Source organism: Cyrtonyx montezumae, unplaced genomic scaffold (assembly GCF_038088225.1).
Source record: "Cyrtonyx montezumae isolate F1298 unplaced genomic scaffold, pur_monq_1.0 scaffold_61, whole genome shotgun sequence".
NCBI lineage: Eukaryota > Metazoa > Chordata > Aves > Galliformes > Odontophoridae > Cyrtonyx > Cyrtonyx montezumae.
In genome coordinates, this window is record NW_027072069.1 from 22,966 (window position 1) to 50,954 (window position 27,989).

The following is a 27,989-nucleotide window of genomic DNA, read 5'->3' on the forward strand; positions in this document are numbered from 1 at the left end:
TCCACGTCCCTTCTGTACTGAGGTGCGCCGGACTGAGCACAGTACACAAAGTGAGGCCTCAGCAGTGCGGAGCACAGGGGCGGGATGACTTCCCAGCGCTGCTCACCATCACTTCTGACTCCTTTCATAGACTCATGGATCAGAACGATCAGGGTTGAAAGGGACCTTCAAGCTCACCCAGTTCCAACCTCCTGCCAGCGGCCCAAGCTGCCCAAAGCTCCACCGACGCTCCACCGACCCCCCACCTCCGTACCCCAAAAGCTGCCGCCCCATGTCGCTCCCCGCGGGGCGGAGCAACGCGCGCCCCTTACGCAACGCGCTCTCTCCGCTCTACGTGCGCGGCCGCGTGGCCGCCGCGGCGCGCGCACGCGCTGTCCCTCCTCCTCCTCCTCCTCCTCCTCCTCCCCCTCCTCCCTCTCGGCCTCCTCGTGTCGGGAGCGCGCGCGCGCCCCCGCCCCTCCCTCCCTGCCTCCCTCCCGCCGCTGCCGCCGCTCGCTGTGTCGGTGCGGGGCCGCCGCCGCCGCTCGTAGCCCCCCCACCTCCTTCCTCCCTCCCTCCCTTCCTCCTCCTCCTCCTCCCCCCGCCGCTCCGCCCCGCCGCCGGGGGGCGCTCTGCGCCATGCCGGCCAAGCGGCCCTTCGAGCGGCTCCCCGCCGACGTCAGCCCCCTCAACTATGGGCTCTGCCTCAAGCCCGACCTCATCGACTTCACCTTCGAGGGCAAGCTGGAGGCCGCCGTGCAGGTGAGCCCCCCCTCCGCCCCATTCTCCGTAGGGTCGGGCAGGTGCAGGACGGCCCCGCGAGCGGCCCCGCCCCGTGAGGCCTGGTCGGGGCGCGGGGGGTCGGGGTAGGCCGCGGCGGGAGGCGAGGGGTGGGGGAGGGGAGGAGGGCCGCGGGGAGATGAGGGCCACGCGTGGGGCTCGGGGCCGCTCGGGAGCCCCACGGGCAGCGGCGGTGGGAGCAGCGGCGGACCCTCCCCGGGGGGGTGGGGGGGGGGAGGGGGGGGCTGAGCGCACGTTGAGCCCTCGTGACCGCAGCCCCGCAGGAGGATGAGTAAGTTTGTGTCATGTGGAAGAAATGCCGAAAAGAAATAATAATAATAAAGGTGTAAATGCGCGGGGTTGGTACGGCACCGGTCCTCCCGCAGCCGGAGAGAAATTAATTCCCCATCTCTTCCACCTCGGTCCCAAACACCGATTCCTCTCTTCGCGCCCCGGTACAGCTGTGGGGCTGCGCTGCAAATGGGATCACCGCAATCGGCCCGGTTAAAAATAACACGGGGGGAGGGGAGCGGCGGGTTTTTAAGCCCGCCTGGCTGCTGGGAGAGAGTGGTGTTGAGCCGCAGCCGTGGAAACTTCGTTTAATTCCAGGAATCGTGTTGGTTCGGAGCCTTCTGTCGGGTTTGGTGTGGGGTTTGTGGATGTTAGCCCCGCTGGGATGTGTTAATGCTCTTTGCTGCTGTTCAGGGGATTGCTCAGTGATATCCTAGAGCAGAGGATAGCACCTGACAGTGCAGAATTGTGGACTTTCCGACCAGCTGAGGGCATAAGGAGGAATACTGGTGTGGAGGGTTCAAGGTTGTCACCAATTCAGCTCTCATCGTGGTGAGCGCGTTGTTCCCGTGGGGGAGAGATACAGAAAAAGCAAAGGGATGTTTGGAAACGTCTCTAATACGGTGCATCTTTATTCTCAAGTCTCTAAGTAATGAAACAGCCATAGTCTGAAGAATTACCAGGCTGTGTCCCAGGCGTGTGCAGGAGGTGCATGTGGTGAGTGCTGCTGATCTGGAGCCTGCTCTGCTGCTGTCCCCACTGTGGTGAAGGCGCTGGAAAAGGAGAGGGTAACTTCTGCAACCTCGTGGAGAGAGGAAGAACCGGCTCTCCAACAACGCTGGGTGGACAGGGTGCTTCTGCTGCAAGGGAATGGCTCACCTGGCAAGAGTGTGCAAATGTCTGCTAGTTATTTGTTACTGAGTTGAGATTGAGTCTGGAAAGAAAATAAACGCTCTGCTTTAGGGTCTGATCCGTTCAATTAGGGCCTCGTTGGCCATTTCTACTAACAGCTTTGATGAGGGGGAGTGGGGTTCCTCTTGTTTTCAGCATCCCTGGGAGCTTTGGCCTTGTGCAGGCATCGAGGTAAAAGCGATCTAGCGTGAAGGCAAGCTGAATTTTCAAGGTTTTGGGTAAGGAATGATAATAATCCTTAGAAACACTGCCTCTTCCTGAAGGTCCCGAGTTAGTTTCATTTTAATAATTAATAAATTGTAACATTAGCCCCTCTGCCCCATTCCAATGTGAGTATGGCTGGAAGAGCATTAATCCACCTTAAATACTTACAGGAGCGACGCTTTCTGGCTTGCAGGGTGAGTGCTGAAACTGTGGCACTGAAATCAATCAAGATTAACTGCAGAATTAAGGGAACTTCATTACACTCTTCAAAAAGTGTTTGCTTGCTGTTTTGCATATCCAGCAGCAAACTGGAATTAGCAAAGGCTCAGTCAGGATACTGGGAGCAAACACTGGATGGGTGAGTTTGTGCTGCTGTGACTCAGAGCTGCCTTCTGTGCAGAGGTTAAGTGTTTCAACTTGAGCAGCAGGCCCTGAGAAATGAGTAGTGACCCTCTTCAGTCTTTGGCTTCGAGGCACTGCGCTCAGGTGGCCGTGTGGAAGGGTCTTAAAACACTTTGCGTTTTTGCCCCAGTAATAAATGATGCATCTCTTCCGTGGCTCCTCCAGATAAACGTCAGAGGGCACAGCCCTGTGTGATTGCACAGATAAGGTGGCTGCTTCAGTGTCAGCAGTGACCAGGCTGGTTTCAGGGGCTCAAAAAGAAGGAATACGTGCCTGTGGTTTATTATTATGGCACTTTCAAGTTAGGGAAATGGCCCTCTGTCTGGAAATTGTTGTTCCTTGATAAAAGAACAATGCTCTAATCTGTCTCTTGATAACATTTAATACCTCAGCCTTTTGAATCCGGGCATGCTAAGTGTGTGGCAGCCTAAAAATGAAGTTTTGAGTGGTTACCTGAGATTTTTAGTTCACGTAAGTGGTGGTCACAGAAATCTTTGGGAAGCCTGTGGGATTATGTAACAATTATATAAACGGACAGTTTTCCATTGGCATGGTTTATAAAACCCAGGAGCCCTCTCAGGTTCCCTGTGAAGTAGCCCTTTGGTCACAGCTGGGATGGGACATGGCTGGGGAGGAGCAGAGCCTGTGTCTCTGCAGCAGGGCTGGAGCAGCACTGCCTGCTATGGTCCTGTGCCGTCTCCTGGAGTTCTGAACCGTTAATTTGGGCGTGTGGATGTTCCTGAATGAGCACAATGAAGATTTGTTTGGGGTTTTTTCTTTTCTTTGAGTGGAAGCAGTTAATCTACTTTATTCATCTGCTAGCTGGGGATTTATTTATTGCAGCCCCGGTGCTCAGGGTGCAGTTATCAGCGCCGTGCACTCCTGTTACTCAGCTCCTGGGTCAGTGCTTTGCCATTCTGCTGCTGGGAGGACACAGCACCGTGCTGAAAGGCAAAGCATGAGTAACAACAGCACGAACACATGTGGCTGCTGTTCTGTGAGCCTGCAGGAGGAAGCTGTCACAGCTCTGAGAGCTCACCTGGGCAGTAGGTGCAGCGCTGCCTTCCTGCTTCCTGCTGCCCTCTTTGGGGAGCGTGGAGCTGGTTCAGCCCTCACAAACTGCAGCAAGAAACACTTTGGAGTTCCTTGGTTGCAAAGCAGCCCGTATTCTGCCGTGAGGAGTTTACACCCTAAGGTGGATGGCTCACACACAGATATTTCCCAGCCCTTTTAATGTGTCCTAGGGATGTTCTGTTATATTTAGCAGTGTTTAAGCTGTATCTGTTGCTTATAATAGGCTGATAAGGCAGTGTGAGCTAAGCTAAAGATATGCAGTCTTCCGATCTCGCTGTGTGCCAGTTAAAGATTGACATTCCAGTATGTAAACCTTGAAAAATTAAGCTGTGATAGGTGCAGTATTTGTGCTCAGCGTCTCTTGAGGTGGGCAGAAGTTGGTGAGTGTTATACATGGTCGTATTAATCCAGCTTTGTAGTTTGCACGTGCAGCATGTTAAATTAGGTCTGAATTTGACTAAGGTGAGCTGAGTGTTGGAGCCTGCTGCTTCTCAGTCAGTACCCTCATGGCACCAGTGCAGGAGTAGCAGTCTTCGCTCCTTTCCCCTACAGCTCTGTAATTCGTAGGGCTAAGGTGACTGCATTAATTATGGTTACAAATGGATTTCTGTATCTGTGCAGATCGTGCTCTTCTGAAGTGTGTGTGAGTGCTGCAGTTGGGATGGTCCTTGGAACAAAGTGGGCCCACTCGTCTCATTAGCAGTAGTTTTACTACTTAGCTACCACGATTTCCTCTGATACAGACTGATAAAACCTTTTTGACTCTTCTCACTGCATTCAGGATTTCTTAAAGAGCTACATCTCAATGCTGAAAGCGTGCTGCATTAAGGAAAGTATTCTGAAGCAGAGTTGCAAGATGTAATTACGTAAACTTGCTTGCAAAGGGCCCTGGAGAATTAGTTCTGGCTGCAGGAGGTGTCTTCTGGTGCACCCAGTGCTGTGTTTCAGGTAGGCTGGCATTCCACTGGAGCCATTCAAAATCTCGTTTCTCACGTCCTGAAAAAAGTTTTTCCATCAAGTCCTTTCCTGCTAGAGAAAATGAATGGCTTCATAGCATCTTTGAGTCATGTTTGGCACAGCTCTGCAGAAGTCTTCATTGTTTCTCACGTTCCGAATAATGGTGTAGGTGCGACCATGCTCACATCCCCTGCCCCTGGGCTGTGTGTGCCCACAGGAGGAAATGTGGCTTGAACACCAGCAGGGAAAGGAGCTGTACAGTGCTAAGGCAAGAGTGATTTCATCTTTTTGTGCTAACTGAGCATTGTGGCGTGCACAATGGTTGAGTAATCAGCCTTTTCAGCTCTTCTGTTCAGCACGATATCCCGTCGGAAAACTTTTTGGGAGCTGTGATCTCCCATTGGGTGAGACTTGGCTTCCCAGCAGCAAGTGCTGAGCGCGGAAACAGATGTGCCAGACTGGGAAAGCATCACCACCAAAGCATCCCAAGGAGTGCAGTGTGTTATGGGGCAGTGCTGGCTCTGAACGCTGCCCGGTGCTGCTGGAGCTCCGTGGGAAGCAGTGAGCTTAAAGCTTTGAAACTTGTTGCTTCATTCCAGATACTGATCTCAGCTCGTCTTCTTCTTGGGAGCGTGTCAGCCTTATGGCAGAGCTGCTTTCATTGTGGTAGGCTGCTATCCAGGAGCTTTTCCTCCTCTTGCCCTGAGTGGCCTTGGTGAGCTGCTGCTTGCCGTGGACTTACCGCGCTGCAGGGCGGCCATCGGTGTGTGTGCAGGCCTTCGTTGGTTGCACCTCATGCAGCGAGGTGCTTTTGGCCTTTGTGATGATTGCATCCATGGAAAGCTCTGCGTGAGAACATGACCTGTCCTCCAGACAGTGATGAGTGTAAGAGCAGAGTCGGTGTTCAGGTTGTGGCGAGACGCGCTCCTCCACGCGGTGCCGCTGGGTTCTCATGAGATAAATGAATCAGAAGCGAAGCACGGGTGGTTTGTGGTTCCCTGCTGGTGCTGTTCCTCCAGGTGTGTCTGTTACGATCATCTCAGCGATCAGAGGGAGCCAGCTCTGAGCCAGGGCCTCTGTGCCAGCGTGGGGACTTCACCATTCACTCAGGAGTGTGCAGTGCAGTGCGTGCTCCGTGTCCGTATCTGCGTGCTGAATTTTACCCTTTTGTCTTTCAAGAGCTGGAAGGTGAACATTTTTCCATCTCCTGGCTTGCTCAGACCCTTGAGATGCTTTCTAGCAGGTTGCACTCTGCCATAAGACTCTTTATAGGAGGCGAGGAAAGCCTAAAAATGGTTAACTGCCTTTTTAAGGAGCCTCTGAATTTGTCTCCAATTAAACGTAAACTTTCTTACTCTGCAGCACAGTGCTGCACTGGAAATTCCTCTGTCCTCAGAAGAGTTCATTTTTTACAGATCAAGTCTATTGTTAAATCCAGTATTGTCTGCAATTTGGACAACTATTTGTGCATCTTGAGTTCTTAATCCAGTGAGATTTGGATTTGTAGATTGAATAAAGGTCCTTACAAGTACTCTTATAAAAAGATTTTCTCATCCTGATTTTTTTTCTGTGTTTTAGAAGACCTCGAAAAACCCCAAACCTTAGAACTGTGATGAAAATCATCGGGCATGGATCTCTGTTTTTTGGGAGGTGTTGCAATCCTTTGGTTTCACGCACACCAAATGGAAAACACGGATTTCAGACTGCAAGTCTGTACTGGAAGCGTCAGCTCCAGCCCGAGCTCCTCCAGCTGCTCCATCCATTAGCTTCACACCTCACAAATGTCCCTTGTTGAGGAATCCCTGACGCTCACAGCTTGTTGATGTGGCTCTGCTGGTAGCAGAGGCACAGGGGCTAACAGGGCACGTGATGGGAGCAAAAGAAAATCTCAAGAAGGGGCTGTAAGTCCTCGTGCTTTAAGGAACGAGGTGGCTGGGGATGGCTGTGGCTGTGCTAAGATGCAGTTGGCTGTTGGAGAGGGTCTTTCCTCTGTAGAGCTGGCACTGCCTGCTGCCAGAAGTGGTGTCCTGCATTGCAGGCCTACCAGCTCCATCCAGCGTGCTGCTTTGGGTGGCTGCAGCCGTGAGGTTCTGAGTAATTCCTAGTTTAGTTCCCAAATATTTAGCCCCTTAGTAATTAATTGATATTTAATTTGAATTCTTCTGTATTCAAGCTCTTGCATCCAAATAGGGAGCTGGCACGGGGAGGCAGTTTGTTACTACGCTGGGAGCTGGCCACTTGTTAAATAAAGCAAAGTGTGCGAAGCCAAGAGCTGGCAGAAGGAAAGCTTTCAGGAAAATGTAAAGGGAATTTCTTGGCAGATGTTTTTAACCTAAGAACTTCTTCCAGCGTCACCAGTGTAGGACGCCGTGCTGTAGGTTGTGCTTCTTGCAGCCTCTGAAAGATGTGGGTTTGTGTTCACAAGCATTCCACTTGTTCTGCAGTCTCCTCTAGGTCGCTGCTGAAAGGAAGCCTACAGCTCTCTATCTATTTTCATTGGTCTTGGATTCCTGGCCATGGACAAGGGCCCTATTGTCAACTGTGCGTACCAGTTTTTAACAGGCAGTCCGTTCCCTTAAATAATTTACACCATTGATAAGTAGGGACAGAGGGTTTGAACGGGGTTCAAGTGCTCACGTTCTGGAAGGAGCGAGAGCGGTCGGTGGAAAATCTTTTCCTTTTTTTGCCCCTCACAAGCACTGTGTTTCCTTTCAGGCACGTGGTGATGGAGTTGAAATGAGTGCCTACCTCAGTGGGGTGCCCTCCCCTCGGTGCTCCCTTATTCCTGATGCTGATGGCATTTCTCTTGCAGGTGAAGCATGCCACCAACCAGATTGTGATGAACTGCGCTGACATCGACATCATTACAGCTTCCTATGCGCCAGAAGGAGATGAAGGTAGGACTGCTTTTCTGTTACGCTTTTGATGTGAAGTGCTGCTGCCGACAGTTAACAGCCTCAGTGGAAAAAAGGTGCAGTCACAGGAGGAGCTAACCCACCTGACAAGCATGCAGTGGCTTCCCCGGCCTTCCTTCTTTTCCCATTCCTCCCATTTGTGTTACCTCACGCTTCCTACGTCCTGCTCTCATGTTGGTGTGTCACAGGCAAAAGGAGGACTGTTGTGACATTGTTTGTACAGCAGATGCTTTAACAGAACATGGTCTGTACCTATGGACTTGGCAATATTGACAAAAGCAAGGGCTTAGCTAAGAACTGGGTCAGGCACGGCTGGCGGTGGGAAATGCTCACTGAAGGATCTGAAAAGGTGCAAAAACCTTAGCTGACATTGAGCAGAGTTTTCTAGTGCACGGCAGTGTGGAAAAAGGCAATTGTGTGTAGGAGAGAGTGGAGTTAGTGGAAGATGGGAAGGCAGTAGTCCCTGTTGGTGACACATGATCACAGTAGTTGAGGTTGTCACCAAGTATACGGCCCTAAGAAGAGTTGTAGGGATTGAAGTATGAAATGTTTGAGGTGTGGGAAATCAGCTGCTTAAGAGTGATGCTTTGGGAGCGTGCAGAGGGTTTCTGGCTGTCGTGGGGAGCATCTGCTGCCTTAGGCATCACAGTACTTCGGTCCACGAGATACAACTGTTGGTTATATCACTCAAACAACAGAAGGCACTGCAGGAGGAAGAGTCAGAGGAGGAGCGTGAGGAGGAGCTGCAGCAGAACCCGAGTGTGAATTAAAGGAATGATTGTGGCAATGGAAAGAGGATTAAACTTCCCAGGTATGTCTCCCCAGCAGCTGGGGGAGCTTGGAGGGAGGGGCTGTGCTTGAACCCCTGCACAAGGAGCCTGCCTTTCCTGAGCTTGATCTTAGTGGGACTGTTTCGTTCTTCTTGCAGTGCTGTCTCTGAAATAGCACTGTCCTCAGGCTAATAGAGTTTGATATGGCAAACAGAACATCCGCAGGGAGTTTTTGCGTTTAAGTTGGGTTGATGCTTTTTAACGTGGTGTAAAAGAAAGCAGAGGTGTGGTTGCAGGCTGACCGGTGCACAAGGGGAGCAGCTCAGAGCACACAGGGAGGAGCAGAGCTCATGGGGTCCGTTCCAGGCAGCACTGTGCCCTGGGCCCACACCACCTACTGGCTTCTTATTTTGCTGTTGAGAAAGTGAAAACAAATGGAAAAGGCGCCTGAGAACGATCACTTTCCACTCAAGTCAAGGAAAGTTAATAAAATAGAGAGGATGTTTGTGTGTCGTTTCTGTGATTTAGCTGTCCTTCAGGGGGTCTGCTTTTATATCCCTCAGCACTGGTCTGCTTTCCTTGGAGTATTGATAGCAGACCTTCACGGAGGCCTTTGTCTTTATAACTAGGTAAACTGGGAGTCCATTTCTGGAGCTTTAATTCCTTAGTTCTGATTTCAGCTTGGCATGGGCACGATGCTCAGGACGCAAGGGCTCTGAGTGCAGCCCTCAGGCTGCTCCGTAGGCACTCATCTCTCCAACTGCCCTAGCATAAATATTTGAGGCTCAGTTTGGTGTGTTTTCTGTAATTATAGCCTGGCTGCATGGGGTTAAAACGTATCTTTCAGGTTGGTCAACTGCCAAATAGTATAATGGCTTTGGAAGTAAAATTGCATGAAATTGGCAGACTGTTTGCTGGCACCTGTTGATGCAGATCAAGTCAGTCTTACTAATGCTTCTATTGTGCTCAGCTTCTGGATGGTAATTTTATAACTGGTCTCGAAAACCGAGTATGAAACGTAGTCCAATGAAGCAACAGAAATGAGCTGGATCAGCAGGGCTTAGTCCCTTCCCTTACAGCCCTCCTTATGGAGAATGCTTGAAACTGCACGATGGTTTCTCCTCTAAGGCTGTGGTGAAAAATGTTCCCCCCGTTCCTTCTCCACCTGTTTGTTCTTCAGGAGATGGGGACAGCTCGGGGTGGGGTTCGGTCTTTGGAATTCTAATGCACGTTTCCAGGGAAATCAGATAAGTTCCCCAAATTTGACTGGAAGCTGAGGGATGGTGGCTGACGTTTTCAAGTCAAAGTACACATTTCTGCTATGCTGAACGACCAGCCTGCGTGCTTAGGGCAGCGTTCTGCAGCCAGCTTGATTTCCAGCATCCCCAGTTCCAGCATTCCCACTTGGCTTTGCCTTTGCTGTGTAATACATGCACATCTGACATCGGTTAAAACCCTTGGCCACGATCCACGTTTGTAAGTGTGTAATGCAGAAATTGGAATCATTAATTGACGTTTCCATCTCGTTGCAGTGCCATGTCAGGAAGTGCTTTGTAGGAAGACTGTAATCTGATTTAAAACGCTGTTGTAAAATCTCATCTGCAGTGCTCTGAATCCAGGAGAGTCCCTAGCTCTGATTTGGATGCGTGTTTTCCAAGGGAGCTCTAGCAGCTTTGTATTTTCTCATGCTCCTTGGTCCAGACTGTGCACTAATGTGCTAGTGATTAACTTGCAACCTTGCAGTGCCAGACTCTCCAAAGTGAGCAGGCTGCCAAAACCGTGTTGTCCTCCTCGGGAGCTTTTGTGTTCAGCACTGTTAGGAATTCAGACAGCCTTTACTGCTCTTACATCTCTGTTGTGAGTGGTTCTCTTAAAGGGCTGAAGGTATGGCTGGTGGTTTTCCGTGCTTCTTTTTGCTGTGGGTTCAGTGATTAGTGCTGAGTTGTTGGTTTAGAGAGTGTCACTTGGAATCGGCCATTTCTATCCTGATATTTTTGATGTGTGTATATATGTAACTGCTTGGAGAGCTGTGTCAGTTGGATAACAGTGAAGAATAAACTGGGGATATCAATCCTGCTGTACTTTGGAACAGAAAAAGTCCAAAGTGAAGCACAGTGACAGTGAGTGGAGGCCATGGCTTTGCTGTCTGGGTGAGTTCAGTTGCAGTGGAGCAGATCACCTTCACACCAGTGAGTTTTCCATTGCTGACAGTACAGTTTCCTTCTCCCCACAGGCAAACCCAAGCAGGTCTGTTTGAGTGGTCCATCCCATCCTGCTTACAGCTCATCTTTAAAATCTTGGAGCAGTGCAGTCTGGAGTTGTTTTCCAGCCTGGGAAGGTCTTTGTTTGCACAGCGGTGTGCAAGCAGCACTTGTGCAGTTTGTGTGCTCTGTGAGCAGGGGGTGGTGTCTGCTGTGACTGAAGGCAGAGAGCATGGCATTGCAGAACAACACTTCCAGCTTTACACAAAATAAAAACACGGCTCTGATTACTTCTGCTATCTATAGAACAGCTTATCTGAACATCTTGGGAATGCTTGGGCTGCCTCCGGAGCTGTGTACCTGAGCTCTTGGAGTGACACTCGAGAGGGAGGGCAGGGAGTCCTGTAAGTCACAGCATGGTTTCAGACAAGCTTTGCATTCCAGGTTGCATGGCTGATGGAGCAGTGAGCTGAACCTTCCCTGAGCAGCGCTGGGAAGTGCTGCCCCTGTGCTCGGCACTGCTGAGGCCTCACTTTGTGTACTGCGCTCAGTTTGGGCGCCGCAGTACAGAAAGGACGTGGAGATGCTGGAGCAGGTCCAAAGAAGGGCAGCAAGGCAGTGAAGGGCTTGGAGAGTGTGCCCCACGAGGAGGGACTGAAGGAGCTGGGGCTGCTTGGTCTGGGGAAGAGGGGGCTGAGGGAGGGGAGACCTCATTGCTCTCTTCCAGTATCTGAAAGGTGCTCACAGGGACAGCGGGGTTGGGCTCTGCTCATTGGTGACAGTGACAGGATGAGGGGAAATGGCCTCAAGTTGCAGCAGGGTGAATTTAGGTTGGATATCAGGAAACACTTCTGTACAGAAAGGGTTGTTAAGCGCTGGAATGGGCTCCACAGGGACGTGGTGCAGTCACCATCCCTGGGTGAGTTTAAATCCATTTGGATGTGGTGCTCAGGGCTGTGACGTAGCAGAGGGTCGTTAGAGTGAGGGCAGAATGGTTCAGTCGTGGTTGGACTCGATGATCTTGAAGGTCTTTTCCAACCTGAGGTATTCTGTGTAAGTGGATGGGGTGGGCAGCTTGTACTGGGAATTCTGTCACCAGACACTGGTTTGGTCACGTCCTGCATCGTCACAAACTGTTCTGACCTGCCAAATATTCACTGTGTTAGGGAACCTGGAGTCACACATCAGGATTCGTGCACGCCTCACCGTGTTGCTGTGCCCAGGGTTACCCAGCTCCTTCCTTCGAGGCACGGACGCGTGGTCGCTCCTTCTGCTCATCCATTCTGGTGCAGATTTGCATTCCAACAACATAGCTAGTTGTTGCAGCCGTTAATTATAGGGTGTCAAAGATAGCAGAACTTGCACAGTGAGGCCCCATGCAGCTATTTTTGGTCTGTGGTTGGAGGAGCGTCGTCGTGCACCGCTTCACGTGCCCCAGTGGCACTGGTGGAGCTGGGAAGGAGCACTGGGAGGTGGTGGCTCCCCATCCATGGGCTGCAGGCAGCTCAGCTCTGCTGTTTCCCTCCCCCAGCTCTCCTGCTTGCCCTCATAGTTCAGATGTTTGCATCTACAAATAGATCCCAGTGCTGTGTGAGTGCTGGGCTGCTTAATATTCCAGTTGCTTTTGGATGCCCTTGCTGAATGGTGCGTGATATCCGAGGTGGGTCCATGAGCCCGAAGAGGAGTCTTAAACAAAACCAACACTGAGTTGTTCTTCGTGGTTGAAAACAAACGAAGCCACCTCGCTGTGGGTATTAGTGTGCTTTCCAAACCAGCCCACAAATTGTTAGTGAAATCATAAGCATCCTGCTCGGGATAATTAGCAGGACTCCTGCTGCGCTGATGTAAGCATTTAATATTGAGGGAAAACAGTGCAGTTTTTCCAGGTTTCCAGGAGCTGCAGTGGTTGTACCAGCACCCTCAGTGTTGCTCAGGCTGCTGGTGTTGCTGCACCTTTACTGGTGGGCTGTGGCTGCACCCTCTGGAGGGGATGTGCTGCAGTGAGGTGTGAAGCAAGGTACGGTGACCCCAGACAGAGGCTGGTGTTTCTGTGATTGCTCAAAGCAATCCTTGTGATTATTCAAAGCCTTCATTGATTTGCTGTGGGATTCAGCTGATCTAGTTCATCTTAAGTGCTCAGGAGTTACAAAAGCATCACTGGATTGTATTTCAAACAAAATCTGTTTGTCTTTCAGAGGTACATGCCACGGGGTTCAACTATCAAAATGAGGATGAGAAGGTTACCCTGTCCTTCCCCAGTACCCTGCAGAAAGGTAAGAGCTGTTCAGGTGCTCTGAGCTTGCCTTGCCCTGTGCATTTATGGTGCTTGCATTAGCAAAGCTGGAGCAGTGGCCGTGTGTGCCCTGGAGGCTGAGGGAGTGGGACCTGAGCTAATCACTTCCACTGTGGGCCCCTGGAACTGGAAAGATCATTTCCTTAATGGTGTGGTTGCTTCTGACACGAAGGTGACTCCTGTTATTTACCTGCTGTTGGGTTTAGGCTCACAAGTTGTTTCTGTCACGTACTGTTGATCTGTTCTCCTCTTACTGAGAGAGCTAATCTCAGTTGCTGCAGTGTTCTTCTAAGCTCGAATGCACGAAATCTTTTGAACCTATTGTTTCTTGTTGTACTGGGTTTGTGGGTTGAAACTTAGCTCCTTGGTTTGGATGGAGCTGTTCTTCTTCATCTTTTCAAACACTAAAAGATTGCCAGGTGATAAACTGCTGGCGTTTAATTCTGTGGGATATTGGCACGCTGCCTTTCTGATCAAGATCAGGTTTCCCCTTTTACACTGAGACACGGAGGGCAGAATAAATCCTGAGACTAATTGACTTAGAAGCTTGAAAGCAAGCAGTGCTCCACTTGGGCGTTTGCTGTGGGTTTCAAAGGATGAGTAGCCACGTCCTATGTTTCTGCAAGTTGACACAACAGTTGTGGGGTCAGACTTGTGAAATGGCTTAAGGTCGACCTCTCCTGGTTCCTGTGTTGCTTTTGGAGGATGAGAAGGAGTGCTGCAGGAATCTTGTGGGATTTTTACCAGTCTGTGGTGTGTGCTATGCCTGCAGCTCTGCTGGATCTCACTTGTACAGAAGGAGAGCAAAGGGTTTGAGGGAGACTGGCAGGAAAGTGACCCAACTGGAGGGCCATCTTCAGGAAGGCAGCTGGCCAGCTGACAAGCCCAGGCCAAAGAAATGCCCTGTGGAGTATGGGTAACAACTTCCAATCTGTTTCAGGGACGGGAACGCTGAAGATAGACTTCGTAGGGGAGCTGAACGACAAAATGAAAGGTTTCTACCGAAGTAAATACACCACCCCTACTGGAGACACACGCTATGCTGCTGTCACTCAGTTTGAGGTATGGGTTGTGTTTGTTTTCAGGGAATGTCATTCTCAGGAGCAGTGCAGGCCTGGTTTCCTGGCTTGAGCTCTGTGCTAGCTTCAAAAATGCATTCCTTTTTTTGCTTCTTGTGGATGGACAGTGCTGCAAGTGTCCTTTATGGTGTGTCTTGAAGGTCAGCACATTCCGGATCTGGCACGTTCCCCAGCCAGCAGTCGTGCTGATGTGTGAAGTGTTTGTATATAAATAAAACAGATGCAGTGTTTAGAAACATCTATTTATGTAGATGTGGTCAAACACATCTGTGTAACTCGCCGTTGTGAAATGTATTAATTTTTAATTAGAGCATTCTGCCTTTATCTCAGCATCTTAATGACATCCAAAATGCGAGCCAGAAAATGGCTCAAGTGTTACATAAGCCCTGGTCATAACAACAGAATTTCATTCCATATTGTGATTCCTAGCTGTCTGCCTGAGCACAGAGAAACACAGAGTGCTTTTGGGTTTCCTTTGGGTGCAGGCTGGTGTTAGGGTACGAGTGGGAGGTCCTGTGTGTGCTGTCTGGGAATGCCTGCGTGCCCTCCCTGCTTTCACATGACTGAGCTTTGCTCCTGTCATGACTCTGCTAAATTCTGCCCAGACTGTGGAATTCCATCGGAGCACAGAGCTGCGTTACGGAGAGAAAAAAGAAAAGAGGAGGGAAGCAAACTATCACAGCAGTAGCAAAATGCATTAGTGTAGGGCCAAGGGGTGTCAGTGAGGAGGCTGCACAGTGCCATCACTGCTAGCCATCATTCATCCAACGACCTGACCATAAAATATACCAATTTTTTGCATGTTTCCATTGCAGCAGTTCTTTGGAATTTCTTTGGTGTAATATCCTTTCTTCTTTCAGGCTACTGATGCTCGCAGAGCTTTCCCTTGCTGGGATGAGCCTGCTATTAAGGCAACTTTTGATATTTCACTGGTGGTTCCTAAAGACAGAGTAGCTTTGTCAAATATGGTAAGTTCTTGATGCACCAACTGTCTTCTGAATAAAACTGTAATAGAGGCAGCTGCCCGATAGAGAGTGAAATGTGTTTGGGGACTTAGGAATGTAGTCTGTCTTAGGAGCTATGAGTAAGCAGCTCTAAATTGAGACAACTCTTAAAAGACAGTATTGTTATTTCAGATGCTAGCACAAAAGCTAAACAGACCTTACAAACCACAGTGGTGCGTGTTTGTTTTTTTAACTAAAGTCTAGCATATGTCATGCCACGTGCTGCTTGATTAAGAGTGACTGGGGGGGAAAAAAAAACAACCATCCCTTTGCATGTTTGTGTAGCTGCTATAACTTGAGATAAACAGGCATGGGTTGTTTTTTTTTTTGCCCTGGAGAATTTCTGAGCAGAGCTAGGGTAAGATGTGCAAGTGAATTACTTCTGTCACAAATGCAAGTGGGCATTTTCAGGTTACTCTTTTAAATACGGTACAAGTATTTCTGGAATGTGCATCTGGAGAAGAACATGTGAGGTTGTAAGATGGGTTTTATTTGTGTGTTTTTATCTCAGTAACGTTCGCTTTCCTCGTTGCCTGTAAGGTCTGGCTCTGCTCACTGACCACGTGGTTACGGTTTCTGTTTCAGTGTTTGAGTAAAAGCCTCGTGCCTTAATGGGAACTGCATAATATCCTCTTTGGAGGGCAGCAGCTGATAGCTAACGTGTTCAGCTGCCTTTCCAGTAATAGAATATAGAGTATATAGTATAAAAGTGCACCTGCCTTTCCAGTAATGGAATATATTGTGTATATCATACAAGCACGTCTCTGAATGTGACGGGGGGGGGGAGGGAACAATGCTGATCTGTGTTATATAATCAGGGAGCTTCCTTCACCTTAACTGTGTGATTCCCAATGAAGCAGTAGTTAATCCCAAGTATTGTGGAGCACTTTCACTTCCACAAAGCTCACTGCTTCTGTTTCACCTTGAAGAACGTCATTGACCGGAAGCCGTACCCAGATGATGAAAACCTGGTGGAGGTGAAGTTTGCTCGCACCCCCATCATGTCGACGTATCTGGTGGCATTTGTGGTGGGAGAATATGACTTCGTGGAGACCAGGTCCCTGGATGGAGTCTTAGTGCGTGTTTACACTCCTGTGGGCAAAGCAGAGCAAGGAAAGTTTGCATTAGAGGTAAATGCACTCAGGAGAAAGAAGGGGGTGGGAGCTTGCAAAGCATTGTGCTCTGGGAGCTGGGAATGATGCTTCTGGGGGAAAGCTTGCACGTGCTGCTCTCGTGGGCTGCTCTTGGCCACCAGGAAGCTTTCAGCTTTACCAGTTGTTCCAAGCGAGCAAAATATTTACCACGTTTCTCCTCTTCTCTCTTACAGGTTGCTGCTAAAACTCTGCCTTTTTATAAGGACTACTTCAATGTTCCTTACCCTCTTCCTAAAATTGATCTCATAGCTATTGCAGATTTTGCTGCTGGTAAAGTAACTCACTTTATTGATGAACTGTACTTTATTTGAATTATAAACGTTTAGGAAGAGGTGTGTATCCATATCAATAAACCTTTGTATTTATTTTATAAAGGTGCCATGGAGAACTGGGGCCTTGTTACTTATAGGTATGCTGTTAAAATACTGTCTTTCCCCTCCTTTGTTCACTAATTCTTAGAAGTAACTGGATTAGTTTTAGGGAGCTGGCGTCGTCCCAAATAAGACCAAGTCAGTACCTTCAGCTCTTGCTTTGGTTTGAGTCACTGTGACTTCTGCAGCAGCGTGTGTTACTCCACAAACCTTAGGAAGGCAGGAATGAGCCCTGTAACCGCTGTCCAAGGGTGTGAGGGTTTTTAACTGCCTGGCAGCACTGCCTGTTCTCCCTGAGAACTTTCTTGGCTGTTTTTTCCCCATCAAAGTGACGTGCTTCCTGGCACAGCTGGAAGGGTTTCTTATTTTAATGATGCAGGCAAGTTGGTAAATTTAGCAACCGCATGATTATCATGTAAATGAGAAATACTCACTTGCCTTCCTTTTCAGTTTTTTGATGTTCATCTGATCAAGCTTTTATACCTTTGCTTGATAGTCTTACGTGATCAGTGCGTGTTGTTAGACTGCTTCTCCTTCATGTTGGACATTGGACTCATAAGCTTTGGACTCCAGTCCTTGGAATTCCTTCTGCTAAACTTCAAATTGGCCTTAAAAATAAGAATTGCAATGGATATCTGAGTCCAGGTGTAAAATCCACATCTTATTACAATTTTGAGGACATCTTTTACTTCCCATGGGGGAGGGGGGAAGAGAAAACCCAAAAAAACCCATCTTCTTAACTTGGAGGAGTAGAATTTTTTGTTTTTTAAGCCTTTCTCAATTTTTGCTGCTTCATTTTTCCCCCTTTGACACTTGATGCGGCACACTTGCTCTATCCCCCTGAGGACAGAAGGTTGGCACAGCCTGTGGGCACCACCTGTGCTTGGAGGCTTTGTCCCCTCGGAGCACTGTGGTCGCCCCACCACGTCCTGGTCACAGTGGGTGTGTGCAGAGGAAGGTCGTGTGCCTGAGCTGGGGGCACTCGTGTGCATGTGGAGGACGTGCAGTGTGTGTGTGACACTTCTGGCTGGGTGCTGAGAGAGCTGGGCTTCCTTTGGGGATGAGGGAGGCAGAGGAGATTGGCTGTGCGTACACCACACAGTGCGAAGGGAGTTTCAGTTAAGGTGAGACTTGTCACGTCCCCCCTTCCTTCCTAGATAACGTAGGTGAGCTGTTTTGTGCATAGAGCATAAACTTTCTTGTTCCTGCTTGGGTTATTGCACTTCTTGCATGCCGTGAGGAACTATTGCTCCAAAGCATTCCAGTAACTGTGAAACTCACCAAAACCAACATCTAAACTGAAATAGCTTTATTTATTTATTTATTTATTTCAGTTGTACTGATCACTCTGTAGCTTGTTTAGGTTATTTAACCTACTTCTGTTGTGTTTTTTAACCTAGGCTTGTTTCGCCCTGCTCAGTCACCTTTCTCTTTTTAAACACAGGGAGACTGCATTGCTCATTGACCCCAAGAACTCCTGTTCTTCATCTCGCCAGTGGGTTGCTCTGGTTGTGGGACACGAACTTGCTCACCAGTGGTTTGGAAACCTCGTGACCATGGTATCTAACAGTGGCAGACTCTTCTAGTTTTCTCTGACACGCGCTTCGTGTGATTATTATGAAGTGTATTGTGGTAACAGACATGCTGTCTTACAAAACGTATGTAAAAATCAGTTTCTCCTTTACTAGTGCATCCTGTAAAGGTATTTCTAGGTCTTGTCTCAGGTGGGGGTAGGCAGAACATGCTGATGGCTCTTCCTGGGCGTTACCTGTTTCTCTGTCCTGTGCTGAATTAGGACACGAACAGTTTCTCTTTGCTGCTGACTTCTTATTGGTAAAGTGAAGCCCTTGGGATCTCATTCTTTATTCCACCTTCTTGCTTTCCAGGAGTGGTGGACCCATCTTTGGCTGAACGAGGGCTTTGCCTCCTGGATTGAGTACCTGTGTGTTGATCACTGCTTTCCGGAGTATGACATCTGGACTCAGTTTGTTTCTGCTGATTACACACGAGCTCAAGAGCTCGATGCCTTAGACAACAGTCATCCAATTGAAGTAAGCTTTGTCCTTCCTGTTGGTTGCCTCCCTCTTTTCTTGTCAGCTGGATGTGAGTTTTTCGTTCCCTATTAAGAAGGAACTGCACGGTCATTCAGAACACAAAGGAAAATCTAAAATTGCATTTACACTGTGTGGGTTTTCCTGTATTACACGCGTGCTTTCTTCAGAGATAAAACTCCCTTAAGCAACAGAACAACCAAAATGAGAGCACTGTGGCAGTTAACTCACTGCTAATTACCCTCTTCATCACAGGTCAGCGTTGGCCACCCATCTGAAGTAGATGAAATATTCGATGCTATTTCTTACAGCAAAGGAGCATCTGTAATCCGAATGCTGCATGACTACATCGGAGATGAGGTAAAAAGCATTTGAACTTAGCGAGGAGAAAGGAGGTGGTGGGAAAGGATAGGAGTAAAATCACTTCAGTGCTAAGGTCTGGCTTAAGGGAAAGCATGTTGAAGGTGCTCTTTCTAGGAGCATAGCTTAGAAGGGAGGTACCTGCTGATCCTAGGAGTCCTTGGTTGATGCTCGGATCTAAATGCAGTGTGGAGGAGGGGCAGAAGGAACCTCTGCTGTGGTGCCATTACATGAATTCATTGTATGTTCCCAGGACTTTCGGAAAGGAATGAATTTGTATTTAACAAAGTTCCTGCAGAAGAATGCAGCCACAGGTAACTGAGATTCTTACGTGATTAAGCAAGCTGATTTCTGGAGACACCATTTCTAGAGCTGATTTGGTGGTTTCTGACATAGCTGCTGTTGCAACTGAGTGACCAAAAAGCAGGAAGCAACGGGCTTGTTTCCAGCTTCATACAATGTTCCCCTGCACAGTTCTGCACCCTCTGGGGGTTCTGTTTCTTGGATGAGGTGACCTGCAGGACCTGCCCTCGTTGGAGATAAGCACGTCCCCGTAACGGCAGCAGTGCAGCACGGTGCTTGGCCTGCTGCACTCCACACTTGGCAGTATTGATTGCGTGGATGAGTAAACAGTTCAGAGTCTGCTCTAACATCTCCCAGTGCTTTCTTTTCGTAGACCTTTTTTTGGGGTATCGCTTGTAAACACCAAAATGGACCCTCAGCCTTAAGCAGTCCATGTGCCTCTGTTGGCTCTTTTGGTGTGATAGATGAGAACTTCAGGCAAAGACTCTTCTTTTTCTTGCTTTGCATGCACAGTGTGGACTGATTGCATTCATTTAGATACCGTGAAGCTTTCTCCCCACTCTCCTCACCTACAGGTGGCTTAAACTATTCCCTTTTTCTTGCCTGCCATCTTTGCAACCTGACAAAAGGGCAGTGGAGATCACAGCGGGTGAACAGGAGCAGTACTGCAGCTCCCACCCCCCAGGACCCCATAGTGTAATGGTGTCTGACACGGTGGGGCTGGGGGAGTCCTTAGTCAGACTTTTCTTTTACAGAGGACCTCTGGGAAAGCCTGGAAAAAGCTAGTGGTAAACCTATTGCTGCTGTGATGAATACGTGGACCAAACAAATGGGATTTCCGCTCATTTATGTGGAAGCTGAGCAGGTGAGGTGTGCAGTAGTTCCCCTTATAATGATTTGATCTTCTGGTTTTTTTTTCTCCAGTACTTCAGATCAAATGTTCTCCCTTCAGCTGCGTTTAAGATCGAATTTGGTCCTTTCCAATAACTTAAAAATGTCTCTTGGACCAGAGTGTGGTGCAGCGGATTGCTTTGTTAGTGACAAATCTGTTTCTGCAGCGAGGGGAGGAGGAGGAACCCAATGGGAAGTGAAATGGAGTTTATCCACGGGCACTGTAGGCCATGTGCCCAGAGTTTGCTGACGTGGCCCATTTTCTCTTTGTGTGTGTGAAAAGCTGGGGGTGGGGGGGCAGTGGGATGTGTGCTGTGGTCCCCTCAGCTCACGCTGTGCTTCTCACTCTGCTCTGATTGTGCTGACTCTGTGACATCACAGGCTGAGCAGGGATTAGTGGCTGGGAGCTGAAATCAGACCCCCAAAAATCAATGGATAATTAGGGCATGTGTGTCTCAGCGATGGCAGTGGTGAGTAAGCTGCAATGAATCCTTGAGGCAGCTTCTGTTTGTGGAGGGGAGGTTACTGCAAGTTGAAGGAGTGCACAGAAGTTGTGATGTATGGGAGCTGAGCTGATCTGTGGTTCATTTCTCCTTTAACTCCGTGAGCACTGAAAGAAATTGCAACTCTTGTAAAAATCTGATGGATTTTGTTTTCATTTTTTAGCAAGAAGATGACAAAGTATTGAAGTTAGTCCAGAAGAAGTTCTGTGCCAGTGGACCATATGCTGGTAAGATGAGCACTGGGGGCAGGAGCTTTTCGAGCAGTGGTTGGATTCAGGTGTTTGTTAAGACTTCAGAATTAATATAAAGCTGAGTGCTCCACTTTCCACGTCCTCCTCCTGTGGTGAATGGCATTCAGTCTTCAGTTCAGCTTTCATTCCGAGGTTCTTCTGACATCTGCTTGTGGGCAGTGCTGCCACCTGAGGAGCTCTGCAAGCTGCTGGTTTTGTGGCTGTGAATAAACAAAAATGCCTTGTATGGAAGTCAGCTCTGTTTTAGGGTGAAAATTCTGCCTGTTTCCTCTGCTTATGGAAGTCAAAGTTGTTGGGTTTTGAAGGTGCTGTAGGGACCCTTGGTGTTGGGCTCTGGAACTGCCCTTTTCCTTCAGGTTTTTGTCAGTTTAAATGTAGACATACTGACATCAACTGCTGCTGAAACTTGCAAGCTCATGCCAAGTTTCTCAGTGTGGGCACACCCTTTGTCCTTAGGCCTTCCTTCTTTTTTGCTTTCCTCTTTTAGGGGAGGATTTCCCTATGTGGATGGTCCCCATAAGTATTTGTACAAGCGACGACCCCACCAGTGCCAAAATGCAAGTGCTGATGGACAAGCCAGAGCTGACCTTGGTTTTGAAAGATGTTAAGCCAGACCAGTGGGTGAAGGTGAGTGTCCTGAAGGGAGCGGGAAGTTTGGCTGTCACTGTAATGTTTTCGTGCGTTTCAGTTTCCTCTTCCCTCTCTTCTTCCATGCAATCTTGAATTTCTTATGCAGGGGCCTCTCTGTGCTACTGCTGGATATTGGCTCCTGTCTAATGCTTAACACGATCCTTTCCCTTCAGACCTTTGTTTCCAAGAGCAGTCTAGACAATGTAAACTGGAACCTCCTTGGAGCATGAGCCCAGAAAAAAGAGTCCCATTAAGCAGAGGCAGCTTTTGATTTTAACTACGGTGGCTTTTTCAGTATCCCGTGGCAACTGCAGTTTAGTTCAAGTCCATCCTGAGCAGAAATAGTCCTGTTTATTTCTCATTAGTGTGAGGGTTTGTGACGGGTTTTAGAAGGCAAAGAGGAATCTGCAAGTGGAAAAAGCCACTGCTGTGATCTGCAGGCACTGGTCAGAAACAGGACCTGGGAACAGAAAGGCACCAACTGACTGGGATTATTACTGCATGGACTAATGAGGTTTAGAATAATGGTTTCTGAGCTGGAGCTGTACTCTGAGAGGTGACTCCATGAAGCAGCAGTAAGAGTTACTCTCTGATTTTTAAATCAGATCTTTCTGCTTGGCTAATGGGATCCCAGGGAGCACGCAGGCCTGATGGCTGAAATACTCCCCACATCTGTCTGCTTCACCCTGGTCACAGAGGGGCACATCACAAACAACCCCGAGCCCCTCTGCCCAAACAGGAGTGAAGATGCTGATGATGTTTGCCTGCCTGCCCTGAAAAGCTCACAGGCAGCAGCACGCAGTTCTCCAGGCTTACTTACCATGCATGTCTGCTCTTACACAGGGCAGGGACACTTGTTCTCCTTTTGAGAAAACAGTTCTGTATCAGAGCCATGCTGAGCAAGCTGAGGGTGGGGTACAGAAGTGATGTCTGTAGCTCTCTCATCTTCTGCACCTCTTAGTGCTCCTTATTTAAAATCAAATACAAAAAAAAACCATATATTTTTTTTTCCTTGCTTTTAATTTCTCCCTCTTCGGTGCGTTTCAGTTGAACCTTGGAACAGTAGGCTTTTACCGCACGCAGTACAGCCCCGACATGCTGGAGAGCTTAATACCAGCCATCAAAGACCTCTCCCTCCCCCCCGTGGACAGGCTTGGCCTGCAGAACGACCTCTTCTCTCTGGTAAGCAACCTGTGCTGTTCTGGCCTGTAAGGAGAGCTGTGGTAGGGACAGAAATGGGTGTCTGAAGGGTCGGTGTGTTTTTGAAGGCACAGCGCCCTCAGGATTGCTGCATGGGTTTGACTCAACAAGTCCAGGCTTGTTTGTAGGGCTCAGACCCGATGGGAGCAGTCAGTTTTGCTGTTATTTGAAGGGATGCTCTTACAGAATTAAGTGTTCTGAGAACTTCCTTGTCATTCGTAGGAGTAGGGATTTAAAATCATCCCCTTGAAGAATTTATCCAAGGTTTCATCAGCTCTGTGCTGCAGGGCTTGGAAAGGCTTCCTCCCCTGGAGGAGGTGGCTGCTGGGGATTCTTGGTGCTCCAAAGCAAAAGCTTGCCCCAGGAGCAGGCAGTGTTAGCTCTGAGCAGTGCATTGCTCTGTACTCTGTAGTACAGATTTGGCAGGCAGAAGTGTGGAAAGTTGGAACAGTGTGGATTTGATGCCCCATCTCTCTAGCTTCAAAGCTTGCAACGTGTGGCTTAGTCAGGAGGGTTTGAAAGTGTGGCCTGGGTCCCTGCTCAACTATTGCAGGACCAGTGGGACAGTTAATAATGCACACAGGAGCTGGGTCGCACTCCTTTATTTTTGTGTGTGCTTCCATTTAAATAATGTTTCATTGCAGGTGGGCATAGCTTAAATGGCAGAAGTTGCTTTCTCACCCCCTTTTCTTTACCATAAGTTGCTGCTCTGCTCCCAGGTGAAGCAGTCTGGTTGGGAATTCACCACCTGCACTGAGCACAGGGATAATCTTCACAGTGCTGGGAGGTGGTGTAGGTTTTCCCTGGCACAGGGAGGAAGGCAGTGCTGCTGGTGATCCTGTGAGAAGCAGGAAGTGAAAAATGACTTCTGCAGCTTCGCACTCTTAACGAGGAGCACAAACTCAAGCTCGCAGTCATTCTGATTTTAGTTAAAGTGAGCTGTCAGTGGGTGCAGTATCTGGCTTTTAATACTGCAGAGGTTTGTTATCTCTGGCCAGCTCTGCTCCGATTTGAAGTCACCTAATCTCGTTGTCTGTTGTTTCCTGTTTGCAAAATGTGCTGAGAATTGCATTGCCAGCTCCTGGTGAAGTTCTTACTGTGTACAGAAAGCTGTGAGGGCACAGCCCCACAGTGCAGCAGAGCTCGTGCAGGCTGTGCAGTGTTCAGTGAGGCAGGGAGCTATTGAACACCTTAATTCTGCTGGGAAGTAAAACTAATCTGTGTCTTTTCCTCTCCCAGGCCCGAGCTGGAATCATTAGCACTGTAGAGGTTCTAAAAGTCATGGAAGCTTTTGTGAATGAGCCCAATTATACTGTGTGGAGCGATCTCAGCTGTAACCTGGAGATTCTCTCAACTCTCTTATCCCACACAGACTTCTATGAGGAAATCCAAGTGTTCGTGAAAGATGTCTTTTCACCAATAGGGGAGAGACTGGGATGGGACCCCAAACCTGGAGAGGGTAGGAGGACTCACTGTTGGGTTTTGAAATAAATAAGCCATCAAAATGTTGGGAGTGGCAGAGAAGGGAGGAAGAGGAAGGGCTGAAGCAGGCATTTTGGGGTATTTTTATGCTTAAAAAGCTAAGCACAAAGCCTTCAAACAACTCTCTTTTCCCAAGTGCCCATTACAGCGGTAAAACTCTGCCCTGCCGAGTCAGTGGTTGATTGAAGAACTCTCTGCTGTAGCTTTGCATCTCTTAGAGGGCACCAAACTTCTTAGGCTGTTGGGGTGGGAAGCCGTGTGTGTTCGCCTTCACTTGTCCTGGTTTGTCCTGCTGTAGATCCAGCAGGTTGGTTGTGATTACCAGCCTAGCTTGGACTGCAGGCACAACGTGCCGTGTTTGGTCCAGAATTTTATCCTCCTGCTCCTCTTGGCATTTAAAAAATAAAAATAATTCTCCCAGTGGCACTGAGGAGAGCGGGGAAGTCCTATTCCTTCAGATATCCCCTCACGTGGATTACTTTATCTGTGGAGGTGGAAGAATTAAAGAGTGACATTCATTAACATAGCTGTCTCCAAATAATTGTTTTCTCCTTCTGCTCATCAGGTCATCTAGATGCCCTCCTGAGAGGTCTGGTGTTGGGCAAACTGGGAAAAGCTGGGCACAAGGCTACGTTGGAAGAAGCCCGACGTCGGTTTAAAGACCACGTGGAAGGCAAAAACATCCTCTCAGCTGATCTGAGGAGTCCTGTAGGTTATCACAGGGTCTGGTTCCCACGTACACTGACACAGGAGCAGCTCTGGTCACTAGATGGTGTTGTTCTTTGAGGCTGGTGGACGTGGATTGAATGTATACGAAGTGCTTGCTAGCTCTCATCACACGGTACAAAGGTTTCATGCCATGCTGCTTTGCTGTAGTTGAAATTAAGGAAGAGAGGTTGGCAAAGTCACCTTAAAATTCAGTGCTAAAACAAAAGGGATTGGTGCAGCTATCTTCCAGCTCTGCTCCCCTGTCTGAAGTGTAGCCCGGATACCTTGCAGCTTGTTGTTCACCCACGGTTAGCTCTGCAGGTGTGTTGTGTGAAGGATGTCTTTGTGCTCTCTTCTAGGTCTATGTCACTATTTTGAAGCATGGAGACAGTACTACTCTAGACACCATGCTAAAGGTGAGGGCATGCTCCTTTCTGAGCACAACCAGCTTATGCAGTGAAGGGCTGAATGTCCCACCCTGAGGGGTCATCGTTTCCCTGCAGCCGAGCCCAGAGTTGGCTGTGATGTACAGATGAGCTCACTCTGCCTTAATTGTGTTCTTTGGTCCTTGAGCAGTGTGAAATTGCCACCTAGTGGATTGCTGCCTCTCATTTTAGGGTTACTTTTCCTTGCTCAGAGGCATGGTTCTACATGGCCTTACATAAACTGTGGTGGAGATCAGCTTGTTGCTAATGGTACTTCCTGCTTGTGCGTGTGGAATGAGATCCCTAATGTAGATAACCATGTGATTATTCATGAACGTGTCCAGATTGTCATATATGATGCTCAAAGACGAACCCAGCAATGTCAGCAGTGCTGGGTGAGAGGTCACTTAATGTCTGTGCTAATACTCTTTGCTCTGGCTTTGAAGCTTCACAAGCAAGCAGACATGCAGGAGGAGAAGAACCGAATTGAACGCGTTCTTGGAGCCATCTCCCAGCCAGAACTGATCCAAAAAGTTCTCACCTTTGCACTTTCAGTAAGTGATTGGAAAAGCTGCTGTCCCATTACACATAAGAAACGTGTTTGCTTTGTGATACCCACCCGTAACGTGCTAGGAATACTTCCAGCAATTCCATCTGATTTATGTCTTCAGAAAGGAATTAATTTATGCCCTTGGTGTCTGTTAGCAATGCATGAGGCTGTGTGTGTTGGAACAGTTTGGATTGTGTTTGTTGTTCATCTGCAGGAAGAGGTACGTCCCCAAGACACAGTGTCTGTCATCGGAGGAGTGGCAGGAGGCAGCAAGCAGGGCAGGAAAGCTGCCTGGAAGTTCGTACGGGACAACTGGGAGGAGCTTTACAATCGATACCAAGGTGGATTCTTGATATCCAGACTAATAAAGGTGCGTGCAGCTCTGAGAACAGCTCTGCTGGTGTGCAGGGTGCAGGCTGGGTTACGTTTGAGGTGCTGACAGCTCACCTTTGGTCATCTGATGGGTTTGTTTTTTCTGCAGCTAACAGTGGATGGATTTGCGAACGATAAAATGGCTGCGGAAGTGAAGGTAAGAAACGCTCTTTATGACGGAGGTCTTTAACTTCATCTGTGATAAACGTGGGCTGCCCTGAGCTGTGAGCACCTCACGGGGCAGCCACGGCTTCCCATGCAGTTTGGGGGTTTGGTCTCTGAGTGCTGGGGTTGCTACGTAGTCCCCGAGTTGTGCTGCTCTATCACGATGTCATAAATCAGTGATTCGTTACGTGGCTTCTAACGATCCCTATTCCATCAGCTTTGCTTATTCCTACTCGTGTGGTGGAAGTGAGCTCAGTTCCATGCTGTAGGTGCAGGCTTGGAGCTGTGCAGTGAGAGCAAGGCTTTGGCACAGAGCTCTGCTGGGAGCTGGTGGCTCAGGCACTCGGGGTATCCCCCTGGTGTGGGAGCACAAGCCTTGGGATGCGTGCAGCCTTCCTTTGCTCCCTGCCTGCAGCTTTTCAGGGGCTCCTCCTTGGCAAAGGAAACATAAAATTGCAGCCCTCGGTTCTTGCTTTCCCACTAAGAAAATGCTCCAAAGGAATTCTCATTTGGAAGATGCACTGAGCCACTTACCTGTCTCATTTAGCAACCTGTTCCCCTGCAGTTGAGCAGCATCAGTGATTTTGCAGAGAAATCTCGTGCTGTCATTGCTTTTCTTTCTTAAAGCTTTGCCCAACTGTATGGTATATGCTTAACAGAAATGGATGATGCGAAGTAGTATTGTAGCAGAGAGATTTTACAGATGGAAAGAGGCAACTGAAATAAAGGGAAGTGCTCACCCACATCCTAGGATCGTGGTAGGAAACTCCAAAGGAATGATCTCCAGAAAGAGATCCTTCCCCAGTGGTGGCCAGCCCTTAAATGGGGTCTGGGAGAGGTGGGCTCCACCCCTTTGGGTCACAGAGGTGCATGGCCTTCACAGTGCTCACCTCAGGTGATCCATCAGTGGTTCAGGCCGTGATTCAGCAGTTCCCGTAGAGCAGAATTCAGCAGAGCAGTCCTCCCCTAAACCATAAGTCATTTCCAGGGTGAACCCTCGAGGTGGCACACCTCATTTCTGCTGCGACGTTTGGTGTCCCCGCATCACCCTGTGCCTTCAGCCACGTGCTGGGGTGAGGGTGAGGGCAGCTCTGCCCTCCCTGCAGCAGCACAGTGACTGTGGTGCATTCAGCTGGAGCTGTGGGTAGGTGCTGGAGGGGGAGGAAGGTGAGAACATCCAGGAGCTGCGGTGCCCGGAGATCGTTGCACAGGGACGAGCTCTGGAGCAGTGTGTTTGCAGAACAGCCGTGGGCATTGCTTAGCCCAGAAATCCATGCTGGGTTTGCTGCTGGTGTGTGCCCTCCTGCTGAGGGGCTGAGGCCGTCCCCGGCTACGAGGACAGGATGGAGCCCTGCGCTGCGCTGCGGCGTTCCTCGAGCGGAGAGATGGAAGCAGCCAGCAGAGCAACCTCCTTTCTTTCCATGCAAGCTCAGAGGAGATGGAGGGGCTTAAAAACACAGCCTCAGGGCCTTGACGAGCACGGCGCTGTGCTTTCTGTGCAGGCCTTCTTCGAGAGCCACCCGGCCCCATCCGCGGAGCGCACCGTCCAGCAGTGCTGCGAGAACATCCTGCTCAATGCTGCCTGGCTGAAGAGGGACAGCGAGGACATCCACCAGTACTTCCTGCAGCGCAGGGCCCCCCCGGCCACGGCGTGAACCCACGGAGCCCCCACCGCCTCCACGAGGGGAAAGGAGGAGCTGCCCCACAGCTGA

At 49.1% G+C, this 27,989-nt stretch overlaps 1 protein-coding gene across 1 annotated transcript; it reads left to right on the forward strand.

Moving 5' to 3' along the window:
• Positions 1-470: 470 nt before the first annotated feature.
• Positions 471-27,989, forward strand: NPEPPS (aminopeptidase puromycin sensitive). The gene is made up of 23 exons (XM_065749974.1): positions 471-741; positions 7,412-7,496; positions 12,681-12,758; positions 13,719-13,840; positions 14,718-14,825; positions 15,791-15,991; positions 16,189-16,285; positions 16,391-16,424; positions 17,831-17,945; positions 18,273-18,437; positions 18,693-18,797; positions 19,051-19,111; positions 19,856-19,965; positions 20,658-20,721; positions 21,233-21,372; positions 22,423-22,557; positions 23,815-24,034; positions 24,623-24,765; positions 25,125-25,181; positions 25,637-25,744; positions 25,955-26,110; positions 26,222-26,269; positions 27,780-27,989. The coding sequence occupies exons 1-23, from the start codon at positions 619-621 to the stop codon at positions 27,930-27,932; spliced, it is 2,628 nt and encodes an 875-aa protein (XP_065606046.1). The 5' UTR covers positions 471-618; the 3' UTR covers positions 27,933-27,989.